This window comes from Tenrec ecaudatus, chromosome 10, assembly GCF_050624435.1.
Source record: "Tenrec ecaudatus isolate mTenEca1 chromosome 10, mTenEca1.hap1, whole genome shotgun sequence".
Lineage (NCBI taxonomy): Eukaryota > Metazoa > Chordata > Mammalia > Afrosoricida > Tenrecidae > Tenrec > Tenrec ecaudatus.
Window position 1 is genome coordinate 140,940,783 of NC_134539.1, and position 25,027 is coordinate 140,965,809.

A 25,027-nucleotide genomic window follows, 5' to 3' on the forward strand; every position below is an offset into this window, starting at 1 on the left:
GTTACGGTATTGGTTAAGAGAAAAAAGAGTTTTATGTGGTGGCCATGCATCGCTAGAGCTCGAGTAGCAATCCCTGTTAAATCGGGCAAGAGCACTTGACTTCATTCCAAGCCCCCCCCCCCCCCCAATCATTTCAGGTACTTGCTTGGTCCTGCAGGCAAATGAACTCTTAACCCCAAGTCTGAAGGACTGCCCTAACCAGGATGAGACACTGGCCTCCATGACCTGACCTAGGATGGCAAAAAATATACAGCCTCCTTTACTGGCCCAGTGGCGTAGTGATTATGCGCTGGCCTGCCAACTACAACGTCAGCGTTCCAAAACAGCAGCTGCTCCACGGGAGAAAAATGAGGTTTTCTACTTCCAGAAAAAGTTCGTCTTAGGAAGTGCACAGGGGCAAGAAGTCCTTCGCTGCTTCTATGAATCAAAGTAGTCTCGATGGCAGTAAGTTTTTCAGAGTTACAGTTTCAGAAGGAGAATTTGATGACCAAACCACCAGCACTAACTATTAGAAGCGGTGTGACAGGCAGAACGATGGAAAAGGACAGAGGTACTTAGTCACCACCTGTCCTTCCGTCCCCTTTCCGATCACTCAGTTGGCTTGGAATGGGAAGGATGGGGAAGGGCATGGCAGAACATATCCACGGGGAAAGAGTTGGATGAAGAGGCCAGGAAAGGCGGTCAAACTGAGGGGGAGAATATCTGCAACCGCACGCACCAACACTGCCGACAAGGGAACGAGCCCACCCGTGCTGGCCAGGTGACAATCTTGTCAGAATCGGAATTTAACTGGAGACTTCAGGCTTCTGTCCTGCCTTTCTCTAAATATTAGGCCATGCACTCAACCCTGTAATTCTGAGAGTAATCCCAGAAACATTTCTAAATCTTCGGTGTTTCTGCCCACAGCCAGAGTTCTGAAATAGGCAGGGGACCTGGTTTCTCTGAAGCCAGGAATGGAATGCAGTAACAAAGGACAGTCATCACCCCAGATACCTGGGCTTTAATTTAATCCCGCAGCCTTTCAAACTCACTAGCTTTTCCTTTTAGATTAGCCACAACCTCTGAGAGCTAGCTTCTTGATCTAAAATACCAAGAGTACCAAGAGAAACCAAAGGGTTAACTATGGGAATTGTGCATTGTATTTCATTAACAATGCAGACCCTAAGCAAATTACATGGGTTATAATCCAATGGTAAAAGAAAGATTTTGTCATTGTGTCTGCTTTGAAACAGAGGAAAATGCTTATGAGTTTTCAGTTTTATATTCCAGACAGGGCTTCAAACCAGTTCAGTTTTGCAGCGAGATGGAATAGATCAGGATTCGTAAACTTGTGATTGAAGTAGACCAGTAACCGAACGGGCAGAGGAAGAGTGAGCCACTTTGGGGGCCTGATCCCAGAGACTGGATACGCTCAAAGCAGCGTGGCTGGCCACCATTTCTGATGGGGCACCGCAGTTTCTGTCAAAGTGGGTGCTATGAAATGTGCATACAGACCTTGTTTTTGTTCTAAGGGGGAGACTAAGTTTCTAGCAGGGAGATGACTCATACGTTTTCGTGCTCTGCTTATCATTCTGGCATACCCACATTTTAAAAATTTGGATCCACTCTGGGAAGAACCAATTTAAAGCTCTGGCTCTAAAGTTTATGTACTGCTGACCTAAACTCCCCTGACTACTTGGCTAGTTACATGTTCCAACTTTCCTAAAATTTTCTACTCTCAGAAGTGATGTGGTGACAAGATCATTATTTTACATCATGTCCCTTTTCAAAGTACAAGGAAATTTTGGTAGCAAGTCATAAAGTATCACAGGATTTAGGTGACCAAAAAATAACTCAATCATTTAAAGAACAGATGCAGAATAGGAAAGAGAGTCATCCAATGTTTGATCAACTGCCAGTTAGAAAAAAGATCTATAATGGATGGTCAATGCTTAAAGAAGGGGTGGGGTGGGGGGTGGGAGGAGGAAAGCGAACACCACATTTATTACACAATTAGTTTTCCAATCAATTCATATATAAGTTGTTTTGTAACAATGGACATTGTTCTGACACAATCAGTAGATCAACTGCTATCTATGAAAAAGCCCATTTCCTACTCAGGTCAAAATCCAAAATACAAGAGAACTGTGTCCAATGGCCCTGACTGAACTGTTTGGAACCTGGTTGTGACAGACTACACTGCATGGCCTAGAATTTTAAGGGATTTTTGACAGTTCCCAGTCTCTCTGTAACATCATGCTCAAACTACCCGCCCCAGTATCTCATGCTACAAAACTCACTGCCAGTGAGTTTCTGAGACAGCAACTCTCTCTGGGAGCAGAAAGGCTCATTTTTCTCTCCAGGAGGAGCTCCACTTGTAACCCATCCCCCTACCAAGGTTCCTTCCCCTACACAATCCTTGTGGTTCATCAGTTTCCTGATTCAGCCAGGCTTTTTTCAAACACATGCTTAGTCCACCAGCAAAAAGTTAATGAAGGCAGTAAAGAAAAAATCTTGGTTGTCTGTCCTTAGCAAATTTAAGATCAATTAACAGAAAATGGTAAGTGTCAAAGTAGCCATAATACACGCCACAGCAGATAGTCAAAATATGACAGTTATTTTAGAGGAAATGCAAACTAAGTTGGGATCAAATCATGAGGTTATCAGAAAATCAATGAAGCCATCCAGCTAGGGCATGGTTTCATAATGGGTGTTTGTTTTTGTTCACGCATAGCCATTTGAAATGTAATTATAAACTCTGTTGCCAAAGTTTATATTTTCTTTTATACTGCATATATTCCTTAAAATATTTTTTTATCAAAACTTGATTATTTTAAGAAGAATCTGCCATTTAACCTACTCAGAATAAAGTCTGATTTCAATTATTAAGTCTCAGTATTTATTCTAAGCAGACAGACCAGTCACAGAACTTTGCCACAAAGCAGTCCTGACAAAATAAGGAACCTCTATGTTCACCTTTACCCCTTTTAAAATAGCCCTTTTCAGGGGCTCAAATGAGAAGAGAATGCATCGAAAATGATGACAGCAGCAAATGTGCTTGACATACTGGATGAATGTTATGGATTGTGGTAACAGATGTAAAAGCCCCCAATAAAAGTAGTTAATAAATAGAAAGATTTCACAATACAAAATAAGCCTCCGGTGATTTCCCTCTCTCCATCCTAGAGGGATGGGGAGAAACTGGGTACCACAGGGCCTTGGAGAGATGACTGTAAGGAATCATCTGATTTGAATGGTTAAATGTTGTCAGTTGACAACAACCCCACCCCCTCCCTACACTGGGCTCGATCTGGCTTTCAACATTTTCTGTGTGATTTCTCTTCCGCGTTGGCACTCTCTCTGCTCTATTTTCCCCTTGAACTTGGGCTGGTTCCCAGCATATGGAACCCTGGACACAGAGACAGAAAGCAGTGTGAGGGCTCCTGGGGCACAGTGGAGGGTGGAGACAGGAATCAAGGATTTCGAGAAATAAGGTGAAGCTTAAAAACTGATTATGGTAGCAATTGTACAATACTATTTGATGTGACTGAACTATGGAATGATAAGGTAGCTATCTTAACTCCCAACAGAATGGTTTTAAAAACATAAACCAAAAAAATTGTCTTTTTACTTAACTCCCTTCAGGGGTCATGAAGTCTTAGAAGCACTCCCTTTGTTGGTGCCTCCCGTCTCCCAGGTTTACAACAGTGGGATGTGGCAGCAGAAGCAGCAGCAGGAGGAAGGCCTTTCTTTTGTTCAGTGGGAGAAGAGTGGTCATGGAAGGGGATATGGGACAGGAGGAATGGCAAGGTACACAGACTTACCAGAGAGATGGATTTTTGAAAAATAACAGAAGGCAATTCTGAAGACCTGCCTATGTACACTTAGAGACTGTCACATCTCCCCAAGAGCTCCTCCCCTGCGCCGATCCCCCACGCCCCAAGCCTGAAGAGACTTTTCTAGAAAAGTGCTACCTATCACATTTGCATCGCCACGGTGTAAATTCACTTTTGGAAAACAAAAAACTGGGATAAATGGCTTAGGCTGCACAGGGCAACTGTGTGTGTGTGTGTGTGGGGGGGGGTGTTTTCAGAGGAAATCTCTCAGGAAGCTGGCACCTTGAAGGAGCCTGTTCAGGGTGGTGGATCCATTGCGCTCAGAGAAACCCTGTTGAGGTAAAGTGATGTCTCCACAGTATCGGAGGAGTTGCACCTGGCTTCTCGGCTGACTTTCTTTGACTTGGAACCTCTTAAGTCTCATTCTATGGCTTTTCTTACCATCTGGAAATGCTAGAACTGGGTGAACACAAGAGTCCAACTGAGAAAGACGTTCCAACAGAGGGGCTTCATAGTGGATTTCAGGAGGCATATTGGTGATGTTGCTGGAACCGCAGAGCGTGCAGGAGGGACTCACATCACAGCCAGAGCGGACAGTGCTGTTACGGTGAACCTGTGAAAAGCCAAACACAAACAGTAAGTCGGGAAAACAAGTTCCCTGTACATCAACCCAAAGACTGAGAAAATGCTTCGAAGTTTATAGGATTGATTAGCTTGTTAAAGTAAAAATAAATGAGAAAGTCCTGTTTCTATAGCACATGGACCTTACAAAATGAGTGAATGTGTACCCTCATCCTGAAACCCATTTACGTGAATGAAGCCCAAGCTTGTGAGTTTAAAGCTTCCCAAGAATGGGTTCTGAGACTCCCTCACAGAGCCTGGGTTTTTACCACCTTAGTGGACTTTATCTGCTTTGGACTCTCAGTGGGACATGAATTATTCTCTTTCTTTCAACCAGCAACTTCATTGGCTTAAAAGAGCTTTTCCTCTCTGTCAACATCTCTTCCCCAAAGACTTCACAGTGGCTTCAACAAAGTAGTAGTTCCCTGGACTACCTGGAACACAGTAGTTACTTTCTAATTCAGTCTAAATTCCATTGGTATTTTTAAAAGCCATTTTATTGACATATAATTCATAAGTCAAACAATTCAATAGTTCAATCACATCAAGAAGTTGTACAATATGCTTCATTCTTAAAAGTATTTCCATTAAATTTCCCTTTTACTTGTGTGGCCAGAATAATCAATAACTTCTATGTCCAACTGCTATATGTGATATCTGCTCTAAGCCTTCAAGATACTGAATCCTGTTACCAATAAGAAGAAAGTCATTTTACAATCATATGCCCTATTTGAGGAGAAAGCTCCAGGTCATGCTGAATGCAGAGTCCCTCCATCTGCCACTGCACGGCCCATAGAGTCATTTGGGCAGCACACAGGCCTGGAAGAAAAAGGTTGCCTGTGGAAAAGCACTATCAATGGGTGCTGGGAGCCAAGGCAGCACCAGCCCTGCTGCTGAACTCTGTAACAACTGCTAAAGCACAGACTTCTCTTGGAAGCAGGCTGCCTTTATGGGCATATAGGGGAGAAAGGTAGGTGTGAGAGCACAGCACTGTGATATTTGTCAACATTACCCAAGTGCTTCTTCCTAGAAGCCACGTAGGTCGGTGGCAGGCAAAGAAAGCCTCTGAAGGTTAGATTGAACGACTTGTACTGAAGTGAAAGAAGAATTCTGACAAGCCGCAATGGTAGGTGCCACTGCAAGATTATTCTACCAATGAAACCTCTAACACAAACAGGGATGGTTGGGGAGGGAAGAGAATCCTTCCAACCTCCTCAGGACTGGTTTTCTGGAAGAAAACCTTGTGAACTGAAGACACTGGGAGGGGCATGGACACAGGTTGACATGGGATGAAACCTCACAGTAGATGACAAGGTTTCAAGTAATTGGCCAGGATCTAAACTCAGACCAGAACTTTAAATATTAAAGAGCAAGTAGGTAAATAACACCACAACAATAAATAAATAAATCAAAATAAACTTTGAGGGCTAAATTAACCCATCACATCAAACTCATAAACCACATTCTATTTATACCAGTATGAATGTGCTGATAGCCTATGTAAAGTCAAAAGATCATAGAAGGATAATAGTCAAGTTATAAAAAGAGATTAAGATAAAAGAAATTATGAGCAAATACCTGCTGGAAATGACAAATTTAAAGGTTGTTCTGTGGGACCACTTTTTTTCTTCCCCATATTGTGAGTAGGGTACCACTAGCCTAATGAAGGGAACAGAGTGGGGTAAAATGCACACATGGAAAAAAAAAAAAGACAACATGTAAAATGAGGAGGGTAGATTTCAACTCACCATGAACTTATAGGAAGAGCAGAACTGCCTGTTCAGTTTCTTTAGGGGAGGCAAACAGCCGCCTCTTTCTATTGATGCGTAACTGGTACATTTGAAATGCTGACTTCCAATAGTTACCAGCCCCACCATGTAACCCACTACACCACCAGCGTGATACAAATCAACAGTTTCATCTCACCCTAGCACTAATGGCAAATACCCACACAAAACCGACCACCCCCACTACTCAGGAAACAAATGCTGGCGGAGCCACTGGAACTCTCATATACTGCCAGTGAGACGACAAACCAGTGCAACCACTTTGGAAAACCATAGGGAGCTTCCTGTGTTCACCACAGTACATTCCCAATCCCAGAAAAAGAAAACATCTAAATGCCCGTGATGAACATGACATTGCTTTAAGATGGCTTTTCTATCCATGTTAACTACCACAAATGATTGGGTGGGGACATGGGAAATAGTGTGAGAACTAACACTATCAGGAGACTGGCCAGGTTTGCCACTCTGATGGATGAGGAGTGTGAGTCATGTTAGAAGCAGGAAGAGGAATCCTAGGACCATCATGAAAGAAGAGTCAAACAATTCGGAGATGAAAACAATGGGACCGATGATTGGGGGAAATAATGGGAGAAGGGGAAGGAGGAGAAAGGGGGATGGGGAACCAACCCAGGGACAAGGGAATAACAAGTGAACTAAAACCGATGGAGAGAAGGGCGGAGGATGCCTAGTGGGGCTTAATCAAGGGCAACGTAGCAGTGAGGAATTACTAAACCTGGATGAAGGCCAAACATGATGGTGGGACAAGAAGACAAAAGGAAATAAAGGAAAGAACCAGGAGGCAAAGGACATTTATAGAGGTCTAAGCACAGGTATGTCTCTGTGTAAATATATATATTTACATATAACGAGGGGAACAGATCTATGTATCTACATGTTAAGAATTAAGGTTGCAGATGGACATTAGGCCTTGACTCAACGACTCCCTCAACACAAGAACACTTTGTTCTTATAATAATCTGGCATTCTGTGATGCTTACCTTCCCGACATGATCACAGAAGAAAAAGTGGGTACATATTAAAAGACTACAAAGAAAAAAAAAAGGGTAAATAAGCAAATGTGGTGAAGAAAGGTGATGGTGCCTGACTATAAAAAGTACAGCATCTGGGGTCTTAAAGACTTGAAGATAAACATGCACCCATCTAGCTGAGAAGCAACAATGCCCACATGGAAGGAACACACCAGCGTGGGTGATCATGAAGTATCGAGGGTAACAGGTATCAGGGATCTAAGACCCAGAACAAAATCATACCCAATGTGAGTTGGGGGTGGGGTGGGGTGGGATGGAGTGAGGTGGTGTTGAGTGGTGCATGTATGTACGCGCACAGCAACAGGACCCTAAGCCCATCTGTAGACAATTGGACATCCCCTCACAGAAGGGTCACAGGAAGAGATGAGCCAGTCAGGGTACAGTATAGCACCGATGAAACACACAACTTTCCTCTAGTTCCTTAATGTTAACTCCCCCCATCATGACCTCAATTCTCCCTTACAAATCGGATTAGACCAGAACATGCACACTATTACAAATAAGAGTTCAAAACACAGGGAATCCAGGAGAGATAAACCCCTAGGGTCAACAATGAGAATAGAGATACCAGGAGGCTAAGGGGAAGGTGGGGGGCGGGGGGAAGAAGAATCGATCACAAGGATCAACATATAACCTCCTCCCAGGGGGATGAACAGCAGGAAAGTGGGTGAAGAGCGACAGACAACAATGTAAGATATGAAAAATAATAATCTATAACATCAAGGGTTCATGAGGGAGGGCGGGGAAGAAATGAATGAGGAGCTGAGATCAAGGACCCAAACAGAAAGAAAATGTTTTGAAAATGATGATGGCAGTATGTGTACAAATGTGCTTGACACAATGGATGATTGTGTGGATTGTGATTAAGAGATGTAAGAGTTCCTAATACAAGTAATCCAAAAACAGAGCCACAAGCAGAGCTTGTGCATGAGATCTCTGCTTGAAGTGACAAAGGCAGCAGACACTGCAACACGGAGCTCATGTGACACAGCAGAGGAACACCACACGGAGACCAAGAGGCATAGCCCACAGCAGTGAGGACAAAAGAACGGAATCCTTAACATCTGTAACCCGTTAGCTTCCTAATTAACCCCATAATTATGAGTATTGTCTGTTGAGTTCTGTGTGGCCATTGCAACCAAGTATGAAAACCTAGCACAGATGTAGAATATAGACGGCTGGTGTCCGAATAGGGCAAAGAAGGCTGGAGGCATGTGGCAATGAACCTTGAGGTGGTGTGGCTCTGGCATCTCTCTCCTTTGTGTAGCCACAGAGTTGTCAGATGTGGCTTAATCCCATTTCTTCAGTGCCCACCAACAGAAAAATGGTAAAACTTCAAACATACCTACATGGGAATACTATGTAACATGGATGAGCCTGAAGGACATATTATGCTGAGGGAAATCAATAACAAAAAGGTAAATATTGTATGAGACCATTTTTTAAAAGAGCAAAGTTTTCGTATGAAAATAAACATTGTTTAAAAAAAAGAATGAAAGAAAATAAACAATGTTTGACGGTTACCAGGAGAGGAAGGAAAGGCTAAAAAGAAAGGAGCATGTGGGCTTGGCAAATAGAGACCACCGTGTATAGCAGCTGGCAGGGACAGGAGGGCACTCGCTGCTTCAGAGACACCAAACTTCTGTTTATGAGTGCTCCAAAGCTCCCCACTTCATGAGGAATAAAAGCCAAAGTCCTTGAAACAGAACACACCACACACCTGACACCCAACTGCCTCTTATTTCATTCGCTTTTTATTTCCTTGATGCCCCTTCGTTTAGTTTACACCCCAGTTATGGCGCCTTCCGTAATTCACCAATGGGGCAGGTACACGTCTAGATTGTGGGTCTTCTCCATTGGGCCCCTACCCTTGAAAGTAACACTCCCCTTTCTGTTGTGTCAACCAAGTGTATCTACAGACAGACGTTCCTGGGATAAAAGGTGGAGAGGATGCGGAAAGGGCAAAATTGCTGAGGACACCAACGGGCTCAAATTATAATGATCCCCCCCCCCCCCCCCCGCCCCCGACTAAAGTCAAATAAGATGACCGACCAAGGAACACGTGTGAAGAGACTCCCATGAATCAAAGTTCAGACAATCTGAGCATTAAAACCAACCAAAATGAGTTGAAATACCCCAATTATGTTTTTAAAAAGATAAACAATGGAAAAATACCAACCATGCATGTTCTGTACAAAGCTCAGCCTACAACAAATGGCAACTGTCTCTTAATGGGCATCATCTATAGAAACAACACGAAATACAATTCCTAAATAAGGGGCCAGCAGTAATCGACAACAAAAAAGTGAGATTCTTCTATTTAAACCAAAATTTGTTCAAGTTTCATTTGTTCACTTTGTTCTAACTACCAGTTTTCAGGATACTCAAAGGGTAGAGGCATACTGTTGACTTTGAAATACATCAAATGTATTAGTGGATGACTATGTGGTGAAGCACAGCAAAGGCTAATGTTAGCATCTAGAGTCGGTGGCTCACTGCAAGTGTTCAGAAACTCTGCTCTCTGTTTGAAGAAGCTTACACTGTTGGAAGTGGCAACAATGCCACCAGAGACTGACTTGGGATAAAAGTGACCAGATTTACCTTCTGGCCGTGTGAGCCAGACAACTGGACAGTTGGCAGCAGCACAGGGCTGAAGCTGCCCTCAAGGAGGGCTCTGTGCCCGTCTAGTTTTCTCCGTCTGCAGCACAGTGGTTGCACCAAGCTGAGCACACAGAGATCACAGGGCAGTGTGGCTGAAACTGCAAGGCCTAACTATCAAGAGGTGGAAGATCTGCAAGTAGAGTTCTAGAAGTCCTCATGAGATCAGTCAGGGCTAATTACCAGGAACCTTACAGAGAGTTAAGAGCCCTATGGTCAACCTGAGGAGCTGGGAGTGAAGTTGTTTCCAGAGCTCACACAGCTGAGAGGCTTTTGAATTGGAATGTGGAACATTCAACAGAGATCCCAGAAGGTCCTGCTGTAGTATTGGAGCTAAATTACGCATACTCTTCTACTTGCTTAACAGAGGACAGAACAAGGCCAGGAAAGACAAACTGAATTTGATGTAATTTAAGTTACCACAGAGCAAAGTTTAAAGAAACTTAACAATGTATATGCTTTCACTTCTCAATCTGCGGGTTACGACCACTTTGGGGGATCGAAGGACCCTTTCACAGGGGTCACCTAAGACTACCAGAAAACACATATTTCCCATAGTCTTTTTTTTTTTCCTTTTCCCCATGGTCTTAAGAACTGAGACCCTGCTTCTCTATCATCTCCGGGCAGGTCTGTCCTCATACAAGTACCCAGCGTGAACACTGTTACCCATGTTATACCATGCTTCAAGACAAAATTTCATTTATTTGTTATTAGAAATAAATTAATTCACAATATGACATATTGTTTTTGTGATTAATCACTATGCTATAAGTATGTTGAATTTGAAACAATGAAAATACATCCTGCATATCAGATATTTATGTTACCATTCAGAACACTAGCAAAATTACGGTTAGGAAGTAATAGCAAAAATAATTTTCCGGTTGGGCGTCAACCACAATATGAGGAAATGTTTAAAAGGGTCACGGCATTAAGAAGGTTGAGAATCACGGCATTAGAAGGTGCTCAAATACAAGAAAAATGTGGAAAAGTCAAAATCACGCATGCATGCTCACGAGCACTCTTACTGGTTGAACAGAGACTGGTGGAAGCCAGAACCCATGGCCCTTCAATACTCTCTAGTTTTAGAAATCAACTCAAACCCATGGCTCAATTTTCAGTCTGACAATGGAAGATCTACAAAGGGAATGACATTAGTGGGATACACACCCCTTAGGGCAACCCGTCATTTGAGATTAAAAGGGCAGCATTTGCCCAAGGATGAAGAGCAAACCAGGGAAGAGAGCGAGGAATGGAAACAAAATACCAGGAGGAAGAGTGATAAGGTCAGACGACATTGTGGTGATTATAGTCAATGAGATGAAAGAAAATGTCGACGAATGGAAAACGGGTCTGCTCTGGAGCCCTGCAGTCACAATAAAACCGTTTGTTTTGTTTTAACTAAGGGGACGGGACAGGGAGAGACACACAACGCTATAAGAATATAACTAGAAAAATGTAGGCCACCAGAAACTACGGAATAAATAAAAGCTATAAAAAAGGAGTATGTTGGACAGCTTCTAGCAAATCAATACTCTCACTGAAAATTCGTTAAGAGAGAAAAGGAAATCAACCAGTCAACCAACCTCAAGATATCAGAGATAGTTACAAAATTGTTAAAAATTCCAGACAGGAAAGAACTGAGGCGGCAAATTCACAGTCTGCAGTTGCTTCTTTCCTGGGGACATCTGCAGATTTTGGAAAACATACCTAGAATTTGAGCGTTGTCTGAGTAGAAACCCAACACTGGGGACAGAAAAATGCATAGAGAGGCCAGGGAAAGAAGCATGACACATGTCAGATTCCCAGCCCTCCTAAAGCATTTGTCAAATCCTGAAGCTATGAAGGGCAGGAGGCTAAGGAGCAAATATAAACCCAAACCAAACTATCATTGAGTCGATGCCAACTCATATAGCTGATGCCTAGCCTTTAGGACAGGTTAGAACTGCCTCTGTGAGTTCCTGAGGAACTCTTTGTGGGAGTAGAAAGCCTCATTTTTCTCCCATCGAGTAGCTGGGGTTTCAAATACTTGATACCTTACAGACATAAAAGGGATTCCTCTCTAGAGAAATCTACCAGCAGAGCAGAGACTCTATAGCTTTATGATAAAAAAAAAAAAAGCCCAAACAACTCAACACTGTAAGTAAAATAAAAAAACATATTTGCAGTTACCATTATTTTGCAGTTGGCAGACAAGGATTTTAAGGTTTCGTAATTCGAAAAAAGGGAAGAAAAGTTCACAAAGCCTTAAATACACAAAAAGGAATCTAATGCAAATTTAATAATTCAATAGATGAATTTGGCATCATACTAGACACAACAGGGAAGAGGATAGAAAACCCAAGAAGAACTATACAAAATAAGAAGAGAGAAAAATGAGAATGGAAAATGCAGGTTAAATGCACAGGGTATGTGGGGACATGGAAGTCCAAGGTACTTGAAGTTGGGAGTCCCAGGAGTTGGGGGTTCCAATGGGGGAGGGGCCATATCTGAGGACATTTTAAAAAGTAATAAAAATTTTAAAAGAATAGTTTTTCCAAAACAGAATTAGGTAATGAAAACTCACAAATTCTAGATGGTCTACAAAACTAAAACAAGGTAATCACAACGAAGCTGCTTTGTAAGTACACAATTCATGGTTTAAATTGCTAAGAAAGATGAAGAAACCAGTAAGACAGATAAAACTCACTGGGAATGTATGAGCCTTGCCGGGGTCTTGATTTAAACCACCTAAAATATCATTTATGAGAATCTTGAAAATCTGAAAAATTAGGTTTGGGGTAGTTTTAGGAAAATAGTTGCTGAAGTACAAACAGTAATAGACCAAAAAGAAACCCTCAAACTCACTGCCATTGAGTAGATGCTGCCTCGTAGCGACCATATACATCAGGGTAGAACCACCTCTGTGAGTTCCCAAAACTGTTCATTCTTTCTCCCTCAGAGAAACTGGTGGTTTGGAACTGCTAACCTTGCAGTTCACAGCCATGCAGCCCCATCCTATACCACTGTGCAACCAGGGGTCCTAGTAAACATTAAAAGTGCATACCAATTTCCCCCCCACCCGCCAACTTGCCTTGTGACTAGCTCATTCAATCTCTAGAAAGCCCAAACTTGCAATATAATTCAAGCACTAAAAACAGTATTAGAACCGTAGCTTGGCAAACATTTCTAGACTAGAAAACAACAGCCAAAGGGACTAACGGAGTTAGTGTGCACCAACTGCACACATTTGAAATGTGTACCAAAACCCTGTGGCATCAAGTCCTATGTGGCATTTGAAAGGCCACTACTGGTATTTGGAAATATTAATACGTAGGTTAAAGATCAAAAGCCTACGTACACAGCAAAAGATGTAAGTGCATTAAATATCCAGACAAAAGATACATTTGATTAATGGATCCTATATTTAAAAACAAAAGATTTAAAAAGTAATGTCATCAATAAAATACTTTAACTAAAACCCCTCTCGTACCTATACATAATTTAGGATAGTTTAAGAGATTGAAAATATTGGTGGACAGGGATTGCATTTTGAAACGCTCAATTTCAGTAGTGGCAAAAAAACCACACCAAAACAAAAACTGAAGGAGGCTCTTCAGAAATGTTTCACTTGGTGTTACAGTAAATGCATGTGGTCGCTATTTCTTAAAAAGAAGTCCCTGTTCAAATACACTGGGTTACATAACCTGTCAACTTGAGAAAAGGGGTGAAGTCTAGCTTATCAATAAGGTCATAGCCAATAAGGTCTCCATGTGGGCCTGGCCTTCTCCAGAGGGTTCTGAAAACTCCAGTCTTCCTCCCTGGAGACAGGACACAGGCATTTACTGCAAGACATTCCTGATGACAAGACACATGGAGCTCCCCTGATGGAGCCAGAGCTCTGGGGATGGAGAAGCCACATGGAGACCCACACCAGCACTGAGATACTTCCACCACCTCTGGATCCACAAGACTTCCCACCCACTGGTCTGTGATCTTCCTGCATTCAGCGCCATTACATGTGTTGCGAGTCTGAAGAGGAATTTATAGACAAGTATTAGACATAGGGACTAATATCAGACTTATGGACTTGATCTGGACTCGGATATTTCTTTTTTAAAAATTTAAATCATTTTATTTGGTGTTCTTACAACTCTTGTTAGAATCCATACATCAATTGTATTTGATATTAGTACATATATTGCAATCATTCTTTTTAAGACATTTAATTGCTGTTAAGCCCTTGGGATCAATTCCTCTTTTTCCTTCCCTCCCACCCAAGGATGTCTTCTTAATATACAATTATTCTTAATAATTACATATACAATTATTCTTTATATAAGCTCTTTCTTATATACAAGTGTCTGAATTTGTTTCTCTGGTCAACCTAGACTCACATACTGGAGAACCAAAAGATTTCCTTTTTCTTCTTAACAAAAATATTAGTCTTTAGTAGGAAGTTTTATGAATCGTTAAGGCAAGGACAGGTATTAAGTATTGTTCTCTGACTAGATGCAGTCAGTACACTGCAGCAGTGGCAGATGTCACGAAACATCTTGATGGTCATCACCACTTCAAATGATCTGCTGCTGAATATTACCTAATGCATTAAGAACATGTTGCTTTAACACAAATTTATATCTTACAAATCATTCAACAAGCTTGATTTCAGTTTTAGCCCAATTGTTTTTTATTTTATGCCTTCAAACAAAAATACTACGAGAAGGCCACAGGCTTCACCACATTGCCCACCAAAGACCTCAGGGGTGAAGAGGAGAAGGTCTTCTGGCCTAGAATGAATGAAGAGTGGGAAATCCCTAGGTGCTTGAAGGAACAGAAAGAGCACTCAGTATCCAGGAAATGATGAGAAAGTTTTGGTCAGTCAGCCAGCTAGCCAGAGACGTCACAACCTTCAAGGAGAAAATCACTATCTACAAAGGAAGTCCAATCCTGAGTGATGTTTCAAGTCAGATTTCTAAAATCATACAACCTGTATATATACAACAGGAGTTCCGGTGACATAGTGGCTACTCATTGGGCTGCTAACTGCAAGATTTGTACTTCAAAGCCACTGGTCACTGCACAAGGGAAAGGTGGTGCTTTCTACTCCGATAAAGAATACAGCCTCGGAAATCCAACAGACTGGACTGGAAAACTCCTAAAGGTCAACAAACACTCCTGGAACTAACTACAAGCTTTTCTTTCTTGTTGTGTTTCGTTTTTGTCATCGGTTTGTTGTTTTGTTGTATATTGTTGCTTGCTTGTGCTGTCTTGTTTTTGTGCATGTTGTTATCTCCACAGGTCTGTCTAAATAAGACAGGCCAGATGAACAATTGGAGGAGAAAATAACGGGACCAATAGTTCCGTGGGGACATGGGCGACGGGGATGTGGGGGGAAAGGTAGTGGTGTTAATAAACCCAGGGACAAGGGAACAACAAGCAATCCAAATCGGTGGTGAGGAGGGTGTGGGAGGACTTATTGGGTATGATCAAGGGTAATGTAACTAAGAGGAATTGCTGAAACCCTGGTGGGGACTGAGCATGATAGTGGGACAAGAAGGAAGTCAAAGGATATAGAGGAGAGAGCTGGGAGCCAGAAGGTATTTATAGAGGTCTAGATAAAGACATGTACATATGCAAATATATCTATACATGAGGATGGGGAATTCTATGATACTCACCTTCCCGACATACCACTGAAGATAAAGTGGGTGAACAACTAAATGTGGTGAAGAAAGCTGATGGTGCCCGGTTATCAAAAGAGACAGTGTCTGGGGTCTTAAAGGCTTGAAGGTAAACAAGCGGCCATATAGCTCAGAAGCAACAAAGCCCACATGGAAGAAGCACACCATCCTGTGTGATCACAAGGTGTCAAGGGATCAAGTATCAGGCATCATCAAGACAAAAAAACTTACCATAGTAAATGAGCAGGGGAGCGTGGAGTGGAGACCCAATGCCCATTTGTAGGCCACTGGACATCCCCTTACAGAAGGGTCTCGGGGAGGAGATGAGCCAGTCAGGGTGTGATGTAGCAATGATGAAAAATAGAACTTTCCTCTACTTCCTAAATGCTTCCTATCCCCCCTCCCACTGGCATGATCCGAATCCTACCTTGCAAGTCTGACTAGACCAGAGGATGTACACTGTTACAGATGAGAACTGGAAACACAGGGAAGCCAGGGTGGATGATCCCCTCAGGACCAGTGGTGTGAGTGGCGATACTGGGAGGGCTCAGGGAGGGTGGGTTGGAAAGGGGGAACCTATTTCAAGGATCTATGTGTGACCTACTCCCTGGGGGACAGATAACAAAAAGTGGGTGAAGGGAGACGTGGGACAGAGCAAAATATGACAAAATAATAATTTATAAATTATCAAGGGTTCATGAAGGAGCGGGGAGTGGGGAAAAAATGAGGACCAGATGCCAGGGGCTTGGGTGGAGAGCAAATGTTTTGAGAATGATGAGGGCAACGAATGTACAAATGTGCTTTACACAATTGATGTATGTATGAATTGTGATAGGAGTTGTATGAGCCCCTAATAAAATGAATTTTTTAAAAACCTGAGGAGCTGATACCAAGGACTCAAGTAGAAAGCAAATGTTTTGAGGATAATGATGGCAACAAATGTACAAATGTGCTTAATACATGGATGTATATATAGATTGTGATAAGAGTTGTACAAGCTCCCAATAAAATGATTGGGGAAAAAAGCGAGGATAAAACAATTTAAAAGCAATTTAAAATTAAGCACATTTAAAGTATTCAGAAAAGACCAAAAGTCATAAGACAACATGAAAAGACGAGGGAAAATGTTTTGAAAAAACAAACACCACATACAATCATAAATAAAAATTACAGTTAAGATCAAGTCTTGCATTCAATGGGCAAGCTAAATAGTAAACAAACCACAGCTCACGAAAATCCTGAAAGTGGAGGAACAGAACAGCCACGAAAAACTAGATGGAGTGAGTTCAGCAAGACAAGACACAGAAACATAAAGGGCAAAAGAGAAAACAATTAGGCAGGATACTCCACATACACCAAGAGAATGCAGGAGGAAACTTTCAACAACTAGCGAAACTTCCAAACTCAAGATGGACAAAAACTCCCATTATGAGGGTATACACCAAGACCCTATATGTCGATAAAAACCAATTCACAGATCTAAAAACACCCCTTGAAATTATAAAACACATAAATAAAGGAACCAACAATGAAGGATTAGAGAACTTGAAAGAGCCCTGTTGAAAATGTGGGATAGATAATGGACTGCTCACAAGATTGGTGGTTCAAACCCACCAGTTGCTCTAAAGGAGGCTGTCAGCTCCTATAAAGAATTATAGCCTTAAAAACTTTATATATAGTTAATCAACTCAATGGTAATTGTTTGTTGATTCTTTTGGGTTTTGGCTTGAGTTCGGGAGTTCAAACCTACTGTGGAAACCCTATAATGCACTTTTGTCTTATGTAAAGTCACTGTAAGTCTGAATTGACTTTACATTAAGGATTGGGTGTGGTTCTGAGTTTGGGGAACATTACACAAATAAAGAAATGACAATTAAATTGACATCAGATTCTACGGGAAAGGCCCCAATCCCAACTACATGGATATCCCACCATCTCCTCCGTGAAGAATTCACTTCAGAGGACAGCACTGAAGCTGAAGCTCAAGGACAGGAACACGTCTGATCAGAGCAAACAGGAACAAATGTAGAAGAAAGAGACCTGCAACTATTAATAGTATTTTTTTGGTCATTGATTTTTTGTTGTTGTTTTGTTTTGTCTGTTTTTGTGCTCAATATTATCTGTGCATGTCTGTCTAGATAAGATAGGCGGGATAAACAATCTGGATGAGAAAATAACGGGACTGACGGTTCGGGGGACATGTGAGAGCGGGGCAAAGAAGTGGGTGTTAACAAACCAGGGGCAAGGGAACAACAAGTGATCTAAAATCAATGGCAAGGAGAGCCTAGGATGCCTGACAGGGCTTAATCGAGGGCAATGTAATTAAGAGGAATTACTGAAACCTGAATGAAGGCTGAACAACATAGAGGGACAAGAGGAAAGTAAAAGGAAACAGAGGAAACAATTAGGATGCAAATGGGCATCTATAGAGGTCTAAATACAAACATGTACATATGTAAATATAGGTATACATAACAATAGGGGAATAGATCTATGTACATATATTTATATGTTAAATATTAAGATAGCAGACAAACATTGGGCCTCTACTCAAGTACTCCCTCAACGCAAGAACACTTGGTTCTAATAACCTACCATTCCATGATGCTCACCTTCCCAACATAAATACTGAAGACAAAATGAGTGCATAAGCAAATGCCGTGAAGAGAGCAAACAGTGCCTGGCTATCAAAAGATACAGTGTCTTGGGTCTTAAAGGCTTAAAGGTAAACAAACGGCCATCTAGCTGAGAAGCAACAAAGGCCACATAGAAGAAGCATACCAGCCTGTGTGATCGTGAGGTGTCAATGGGATCGGGTATCAGGCATCGAAGACCCAAAACAAACAAATCATATCAATGTGAATGAGGAGGCGTGTGGAGTAGAGACCCAAAACCCATCTGCAGGTAATTGGACATCCCTTTACAGAAGGGTCACAAGGAAGAGATGAGCCAGTCAGAGTGCAGTATAGCACCCAGGAAAATTACAACTTTCCTCTAATACTTTAATGCCCCCCCCCATTATCATGACCCCAATTCTACCTTAAAAATCCGGCTAGACCAGAGTCTGTACATGGGTACAGATAATAGCAGGAAACACAGTGAATCCAGGACAGATAAACCCCACAGGACTAATAATGAGAGTATTGAAACCAGAAAGGTAAGGAGAAGGTGGGAGAAAAAAGGGGGGGAACCAATCACAATGATCTACATATAACCCCCTCCAGGGGGAAGAACAACACAAAAGTGGGTAAAGGGAGACATTAGTCAGTGTAATACATGAAAATAATAATAATTTGTAAGTTATCAAGGGTTCATGAGGGAGGAGGAAATTGATTATGGCAACAAATGTGCTTCACACAGTGGATGGATGTATATACATATTCAGCCACATTGTTGCTGTTTAAATTCACATTTAAATGTGATAGGAGCTGTATGAACCCCCAATAAAATGATTGAAAAAAATTCATAGTTAAAAAAATGACATCAGATTTTCAACAGACCCACCCAGAAAGGTATTTAAGTATTATTTTTTAACATTTTATTAGGGGCTCATACAACTCTTATCACAATCCACACATATACATACATCAATTGTATAAAGCACATCTGTACATTCTTTGCCCTCATCACTCTCAAAGCATTTGCTCTCCACTTAAGCCCTCTGCATCAGGTCCTCTAAGTATTATTTTTTTCAAGGCTGAATATATAATTCTACACATAGCTAAGCCATCACTCAGGTTTAAGGAGAATATATGTGTTTACACACTCAAATAGCATGCATCTATAACACACGTATACAAACTGACTGTAGAACCCACAAACGTTTGTTGGCAAACCATTAAAGGATGTATTCACAAATGAGAAAAATGAACTCAGAAGGATGGAGAGGATATATGGAATGATTCATTTGGGAAATTTAAAAACAGGTAACTGAGATAGTAATTATAGCTAATGGGAGGGAAAGATCAGAGCTTTTCAAAATACATTCTTAAAAAAAAAAGAGGCATTCTTTGTCCTGCTGCTTCAAAAGAAGCTAGAGGTAATAATTAAATTTAGAATTTATTAAGTATGCATTTTTGTACTTAAGGATAATAATGAATGCAGAAATACATAACCAAGGTTGGGGGGCGGGAGAAGAATTCAACTACCAAATAGCAAAAAAGGAATACAATTAAGGCAAAGTGAAAGCATAGTTAAAAATAATAGCAGAAACAACTCCAAGCTTAATAGTATAAGAGAAAATATAAATGGATTAATCTCACCTTAGAATGACCATAAACTTATACACACCTAACAAGCCACTTTAGAAATAGGCACACAATAGAAACAGAACTACAAAGGGAAATCGACAAAGCCATACAAATAGATAGAAAGCAGATCAGGGGATACAGAACATCCCAACACAATAAACCTAAAATGGTTAACATTTAGAATCTTGAAGTCAACAAACAGGTCACAGACACTGCTATAGATGCACCCCCCATCTAATATTTTTGTTAGGAAAAGTGGAATATTTAAGAAATGGAACTAAAATTATGCGTGTCAACAGAGATCTTAAAAACACAAATGTGAAAAAAAACCTTAAAAAACAAACAAACCCACAAATGTGAATTTAAACAGCAACAATATGGCTGAATATGTATACTGCAATGTTTATGCCACATTTAAACAGAACAATGCTGTATTATGGTTATAGACACATATAACTTGTAGTAAAAAATATAAAAAACTGAACTGGTTCACAACAGTGGTCTCTCATCACCCCCCCCCCCCATCCCACCTTTTCTTCTTTCTAAAAAGGTAGTTGTAAATAAATAAATAAAAATTAAAAGGTAGTTGCCAACCTTTCAGCTAGTAATCAGTCAAGCCCTTAGCAGCTGCTGGTACCATCCAGGGATGAGAGTTACCATACTGCCCTGAGTACAGAGTAAAGAATGGACTTCCTTTGTCACAGGCCAAAATACAAACTCGTACAAGTAGACACACCCTAGGAATAATTAAACACAGCTATGTATGAGTCAGTGGGTGGGGCAAATGCTCCGCTACCATTTGAAAGGTGGGTGGTGTGAAGTCATTCAGTCATGACTGGTAGACCACAGCTGAAGCATGCCTTATGAAGCTCGTTTCAACTCTGAACAGGGCGGCCACGTGTCAAAACAGAACATGGATGGCAAGTGTTCTTTTTTGTTTGATTTTTAAAGTAAAAACCCAGCACAGAATGTACCCACTTTTAAGGTGACCAGTCATCCCAATTTTAACAATTTTCCCAGATTTTTGGAAAGAATGCACAACAAGCTAGGGTATATGGTTTTTATCAATGGTGTTCCGCTGATGTCCCACTTTACTAATGTTAAAATCTGGTCACCTTTGATTTAAGAAAAAATTGGGGTGGGGAATGTTTTCCTTTAAATGAAATCCACGATAGTGGATAGTGGCTCTGGCAGGGGAGTTTCAGGGCAAGTGGGAATAAGAATGAATAAGAATGATGAAAAAAAAAAGAATGATGAAAAATTTTCTATAATTGACTGTGGTAGTGATTGCCCAACTCTTTAATATGTTTAAACCACTGAAATGCATGATGTGAATTCGATCTCAACAAAACTTAAAAAAAAGACATTGGAACAAAGTTTAGAGGAAGAAAAGTCATAATCTAAAAACTTAATAAATCGTCAACTTGTTGCTCACACATGAAAGCAAGGCACAACCACTTTCAAATAGCCAAGGAATAATGAAAGTGCTACTTGAAGCCATGTCTTAATTGTTACCAAAAACCAGTCACCAATTTCCAGTTCTGGCAACCCCTGTGTGCCAGTTGGCTGGTTTTTCAGAGGTGGATTACCAGGACTTCTTCTCAGGCACCTGCTGAGTGGGCTCAAACCTCTGACTTTTCAGTCAGTGGCTGATGTCCACACAGGGACTCTGTTCTAAGCAACAATAAACAATAAATTAGTTTAGATAAAAATACACCTACATGATGATTAGATAATTTGGTTTCTGCTAAGTAAAATAATTCTTAAAAAATATTATTTAAAAAATTTTAAAGAAGGAAAAATGTTCACTTAGAAAAGGGAAAACGAAAAAAAAAAAGAAAAGGGAAAACGAGGAGCTGATATCAAGGGCTCAAGAAGAAAGCAAATGCTTTGAGAATGATGATGGCAACAAATATACAAATGTGCTTGACATAATGGATGGATGGATTGTGATAAGAGCTGTAGGAGCCCCCAATAAAATGATTTTTAAAAAAGGCAGAACTTAAGAGCACTGGCAAAAACAGGGTTTTCTAGAACATTGAGTAATATACAAGAAAATCATATACACGATTAAATATGGATAAAATAACAGACTTTTGAGGATAGACAAATAAAATGAAATTTGCTTTGTGTTTGAAAAAATGCACATACATATAACTCAAAGTATCAAGGAAAGTAAAATTCAAGATAAAAACAAAACTATTGCTGGGACAGGAGATATAATTTTATGAAGACAAAAGCTGCAAGCCACAAAAAGGATATTATTTTAAAAGAAAAATTTACCCACTTAGAATTTAGAGACTCAAAGCCTAACTTTTGGGAAAAGAATAAAAAACTCAAGGAAACTTAGAGATCACAGCAGTGAGAGCATTTCACACATCAAAGGCTGTGGCATGCCATCAAAATAACACTCAGAAGAAAAATTTTAAAGTTCAATGCATTTCTTATTACATAAGAAAATAAATAAGCTAAGAATTCTAATAAAATCAGGAGAGGAGGGAAGAAGGGGGCAGGAAGAAGAAATTAACAGCCAAGGACTAGTCTTTGAAACAACGAGTGAAACCTAAAAACTGTTTACAAGTTTGTTTAACTAAGAAAGGAGAGATTGAGAAGTGTGTTAACCATGCTAGTCTCAGATTCTAAAGGACATTTTTATACTCTTCCAGAACACTGTACACGATGAAGAGCCTCGAGTCACTTTAGCAAATTATCCTATACCAAAACCCTTACTGAACTACTGACAGCACTGCCATCAACATCAAGAATAAGTATTCTTCATGTGATCGATCTATTTTAACTCTGTACTAAAAGAGCACCTACATAAGAAAATGGAGTAAGATGTACTGTATATACTTGAGTATAAGCTGACCCAAATTAGCCAAGGCACCCAATTTTACCACAAAACTTTATTAAAAATGTGCTGAAACCCAAAGCCCATCTGTAGGCGACTGGTCATCCCCTTACATAAAGGAAGAAGGGAGGAGACCATCCAGTCAGGGTGCAGCAGTGTAGCAAGGATTAAACATATAACTTTCCTCTAGTTCTTCAATGCTCCCTCCCACCCACTATCATGATCCCAAATCTGGCTAGACTACAGGATGTACACTGGTACAGATAAGAACTGGAAACACAGGGAATCCAGGACAGATAATCCCTTCAGGACCAGTGGTAAGAGTGATGATACTGGGAGGGTGGAGGGAAGATGGGTTAGAAAGGGGGAACTGATTACAAGGATCTACATATAACCCCTTCCCTGGGGGACGGACAACAGAAAAGTGGGTGAACGGAGATGTCAGACAGTGTAATACATGACAAAATAATAATAATTTATAAATTATCAAGGGTTCATGAGGGAGAGGGGTGGAGAGCAGGGGAAAAATGAGGAGCTGATACCAAGGGCTCAAATAGAAATCGTATTTTGAGAATGATGAGGCAACAAGTATACAAATGTGCTTGACACAATGGATGTATGTATGGATTGTGATGAGCCCCCAATAAAATGATTTTAAAAAGAGAGAAAAAAAATGTACTGGGAAAAAAAACTTGGCTTATACAGGAATATATACAGTATATAGGGATGTCCAATTATTTGCTAATGACTGAGAGCTTAACTGGAAAATTAAAGACAACGGGAAAATGTTCAGGAAAATGTTCAATTAAAAAACACAGAAAAACCAACAGCAGTCACACAAACACTAACACAAGCTTCTAATTCACAGAACAGCAAAGAATCCCCAAAAAGCAATATAAGAACTGATTGAAGAGAGAGAAAACAAATACAGGGAGAAAGTCCATGTTCCCGTAATACAGCTAATGGTTTAGATTCTCTTTGAGGTAATGAGTATTCCATGAAAAATCTAAAGCAATACTTAAAGCTATTCATCGTTCTCTGTTAATCACTGCATGTTAGGTCAAATACGCAAGCACACACGCACAGAAATCTTCTGGCTTGAGCATAGTTTTTAAGACTTTACTTTCATGTATGCACTGAAAATCAATGTCTCACCTAACCCACCACTAGCATTTGAAGGCACAGGTATGACCGTTCTATTACAACCAAGTGTATCTTACAGTGGGGCTCCTGAAGATTCCCCCAAGTGGGTATTAATATTAAATTAAATATTAGAGCTTCTATGTTTATTTTTTCTCTCAGTTTTTCAGAATTTATTTTGCACTGTCTATTGATGCAAACATACAAATGTAGAGCTCACTGGTCTAAGTGCCGAGTTACTACCCAATAAGTACTCCCTTGAGTACTTCCCTGATTAACAGTTTTCCATGTAGCACTCTTCTGTCCTCAAAGTCTGACTACCACTGATAAGTCTTTCATAAGAGCTTCCCGTCATCACCATGCCCAGCCCCCAAAGCTTCCTGTCAATAAAGAACACATGCCATTTGGTACTTCTTCATTATCAGTATGATTCATAATAAATTTACTTTTTTAGTCCCAAACAACAAATGTCATGACAACAGATTTAAATAAAATTAAAACTAGGAAGTCTACAATTGTGCATAACTCAACATTTTTACCTATGTTGAATTCACAGAAATTCCGGGCAGACGCCAAAGTGAATGCCCTGAATGATGTGCTACCAGTTGAGTGAGTTACTATGGGAAAAAGTGGAGCAATGGGAATTCTGTAACAGCCAACTTTAACATTTCGCCCAAATAAAGCCTCCTAGATAAAATTATGCACTAACACAGACACCACCATAAAATTCTAAATTAAATGCTATAATATTGCCGAATCATTTAATAAGAAATGTTATTTAGAAAAAAAACCTGGGCTAGCATTAAATATCTCTCTCTCCCCCCCCCAAAAAAAAAAAGAAATGTTATTTAGGTGAATTCAAAAATTTAAGAGTGTGTTAATAATAAACATGGACATTTTGTTTGTTCTACTGCTGTCAACACAAAGAAAACCAACATTTCCCAGCTGTTTGTTTCCAATGCTGAGGGCTCCTATGGCCAGACTACATACAAGTATATCAAAGAATTAAAACAATGGAGCAATTTATCAATAATGCTACATTCTTTTAAAAAATAAAATGTGCACCACCTCATAGTAAGTGTTAATTTGAAAACAAATTTCCTTGACAAAATAAAAGCAAGCAGATTTAAAATGCCTTTTTTTCAGATTTTTATTAATCTGAAATCTCAAAATCCAAAAACTACCATTTTAGA

At 40.4% G+C, this 25,027-nt stretch overlaps 1 protein-coding gene across 6 annotated transcripts in view; it reads right to left on the minus strand.

Annotated features, from left to right (window-relative positions):
- KANSL1 (KAT8 regulatory NSL complex subunit 1) overlaps positions 1–25,027 on the minus strand; it is a 190,886-nt gene that overhangs the window by 10,898 nt on the left and 154,961 nt on the right. For all 6 annotated transcript variants that reach the window (XM_075562014.1, XM_075562016.1, XM_075562018.1 and 3 more), the window contains one exon: positions 4,257–4,428. In XM_075562014.1, the coding sequence (XP_075418129.1) occupies positions 4,257–4,428 (172 nt within the window). The remainder of the gene's footprint in view (positions 1–4,256; positions 4,429–25,027) is intronic.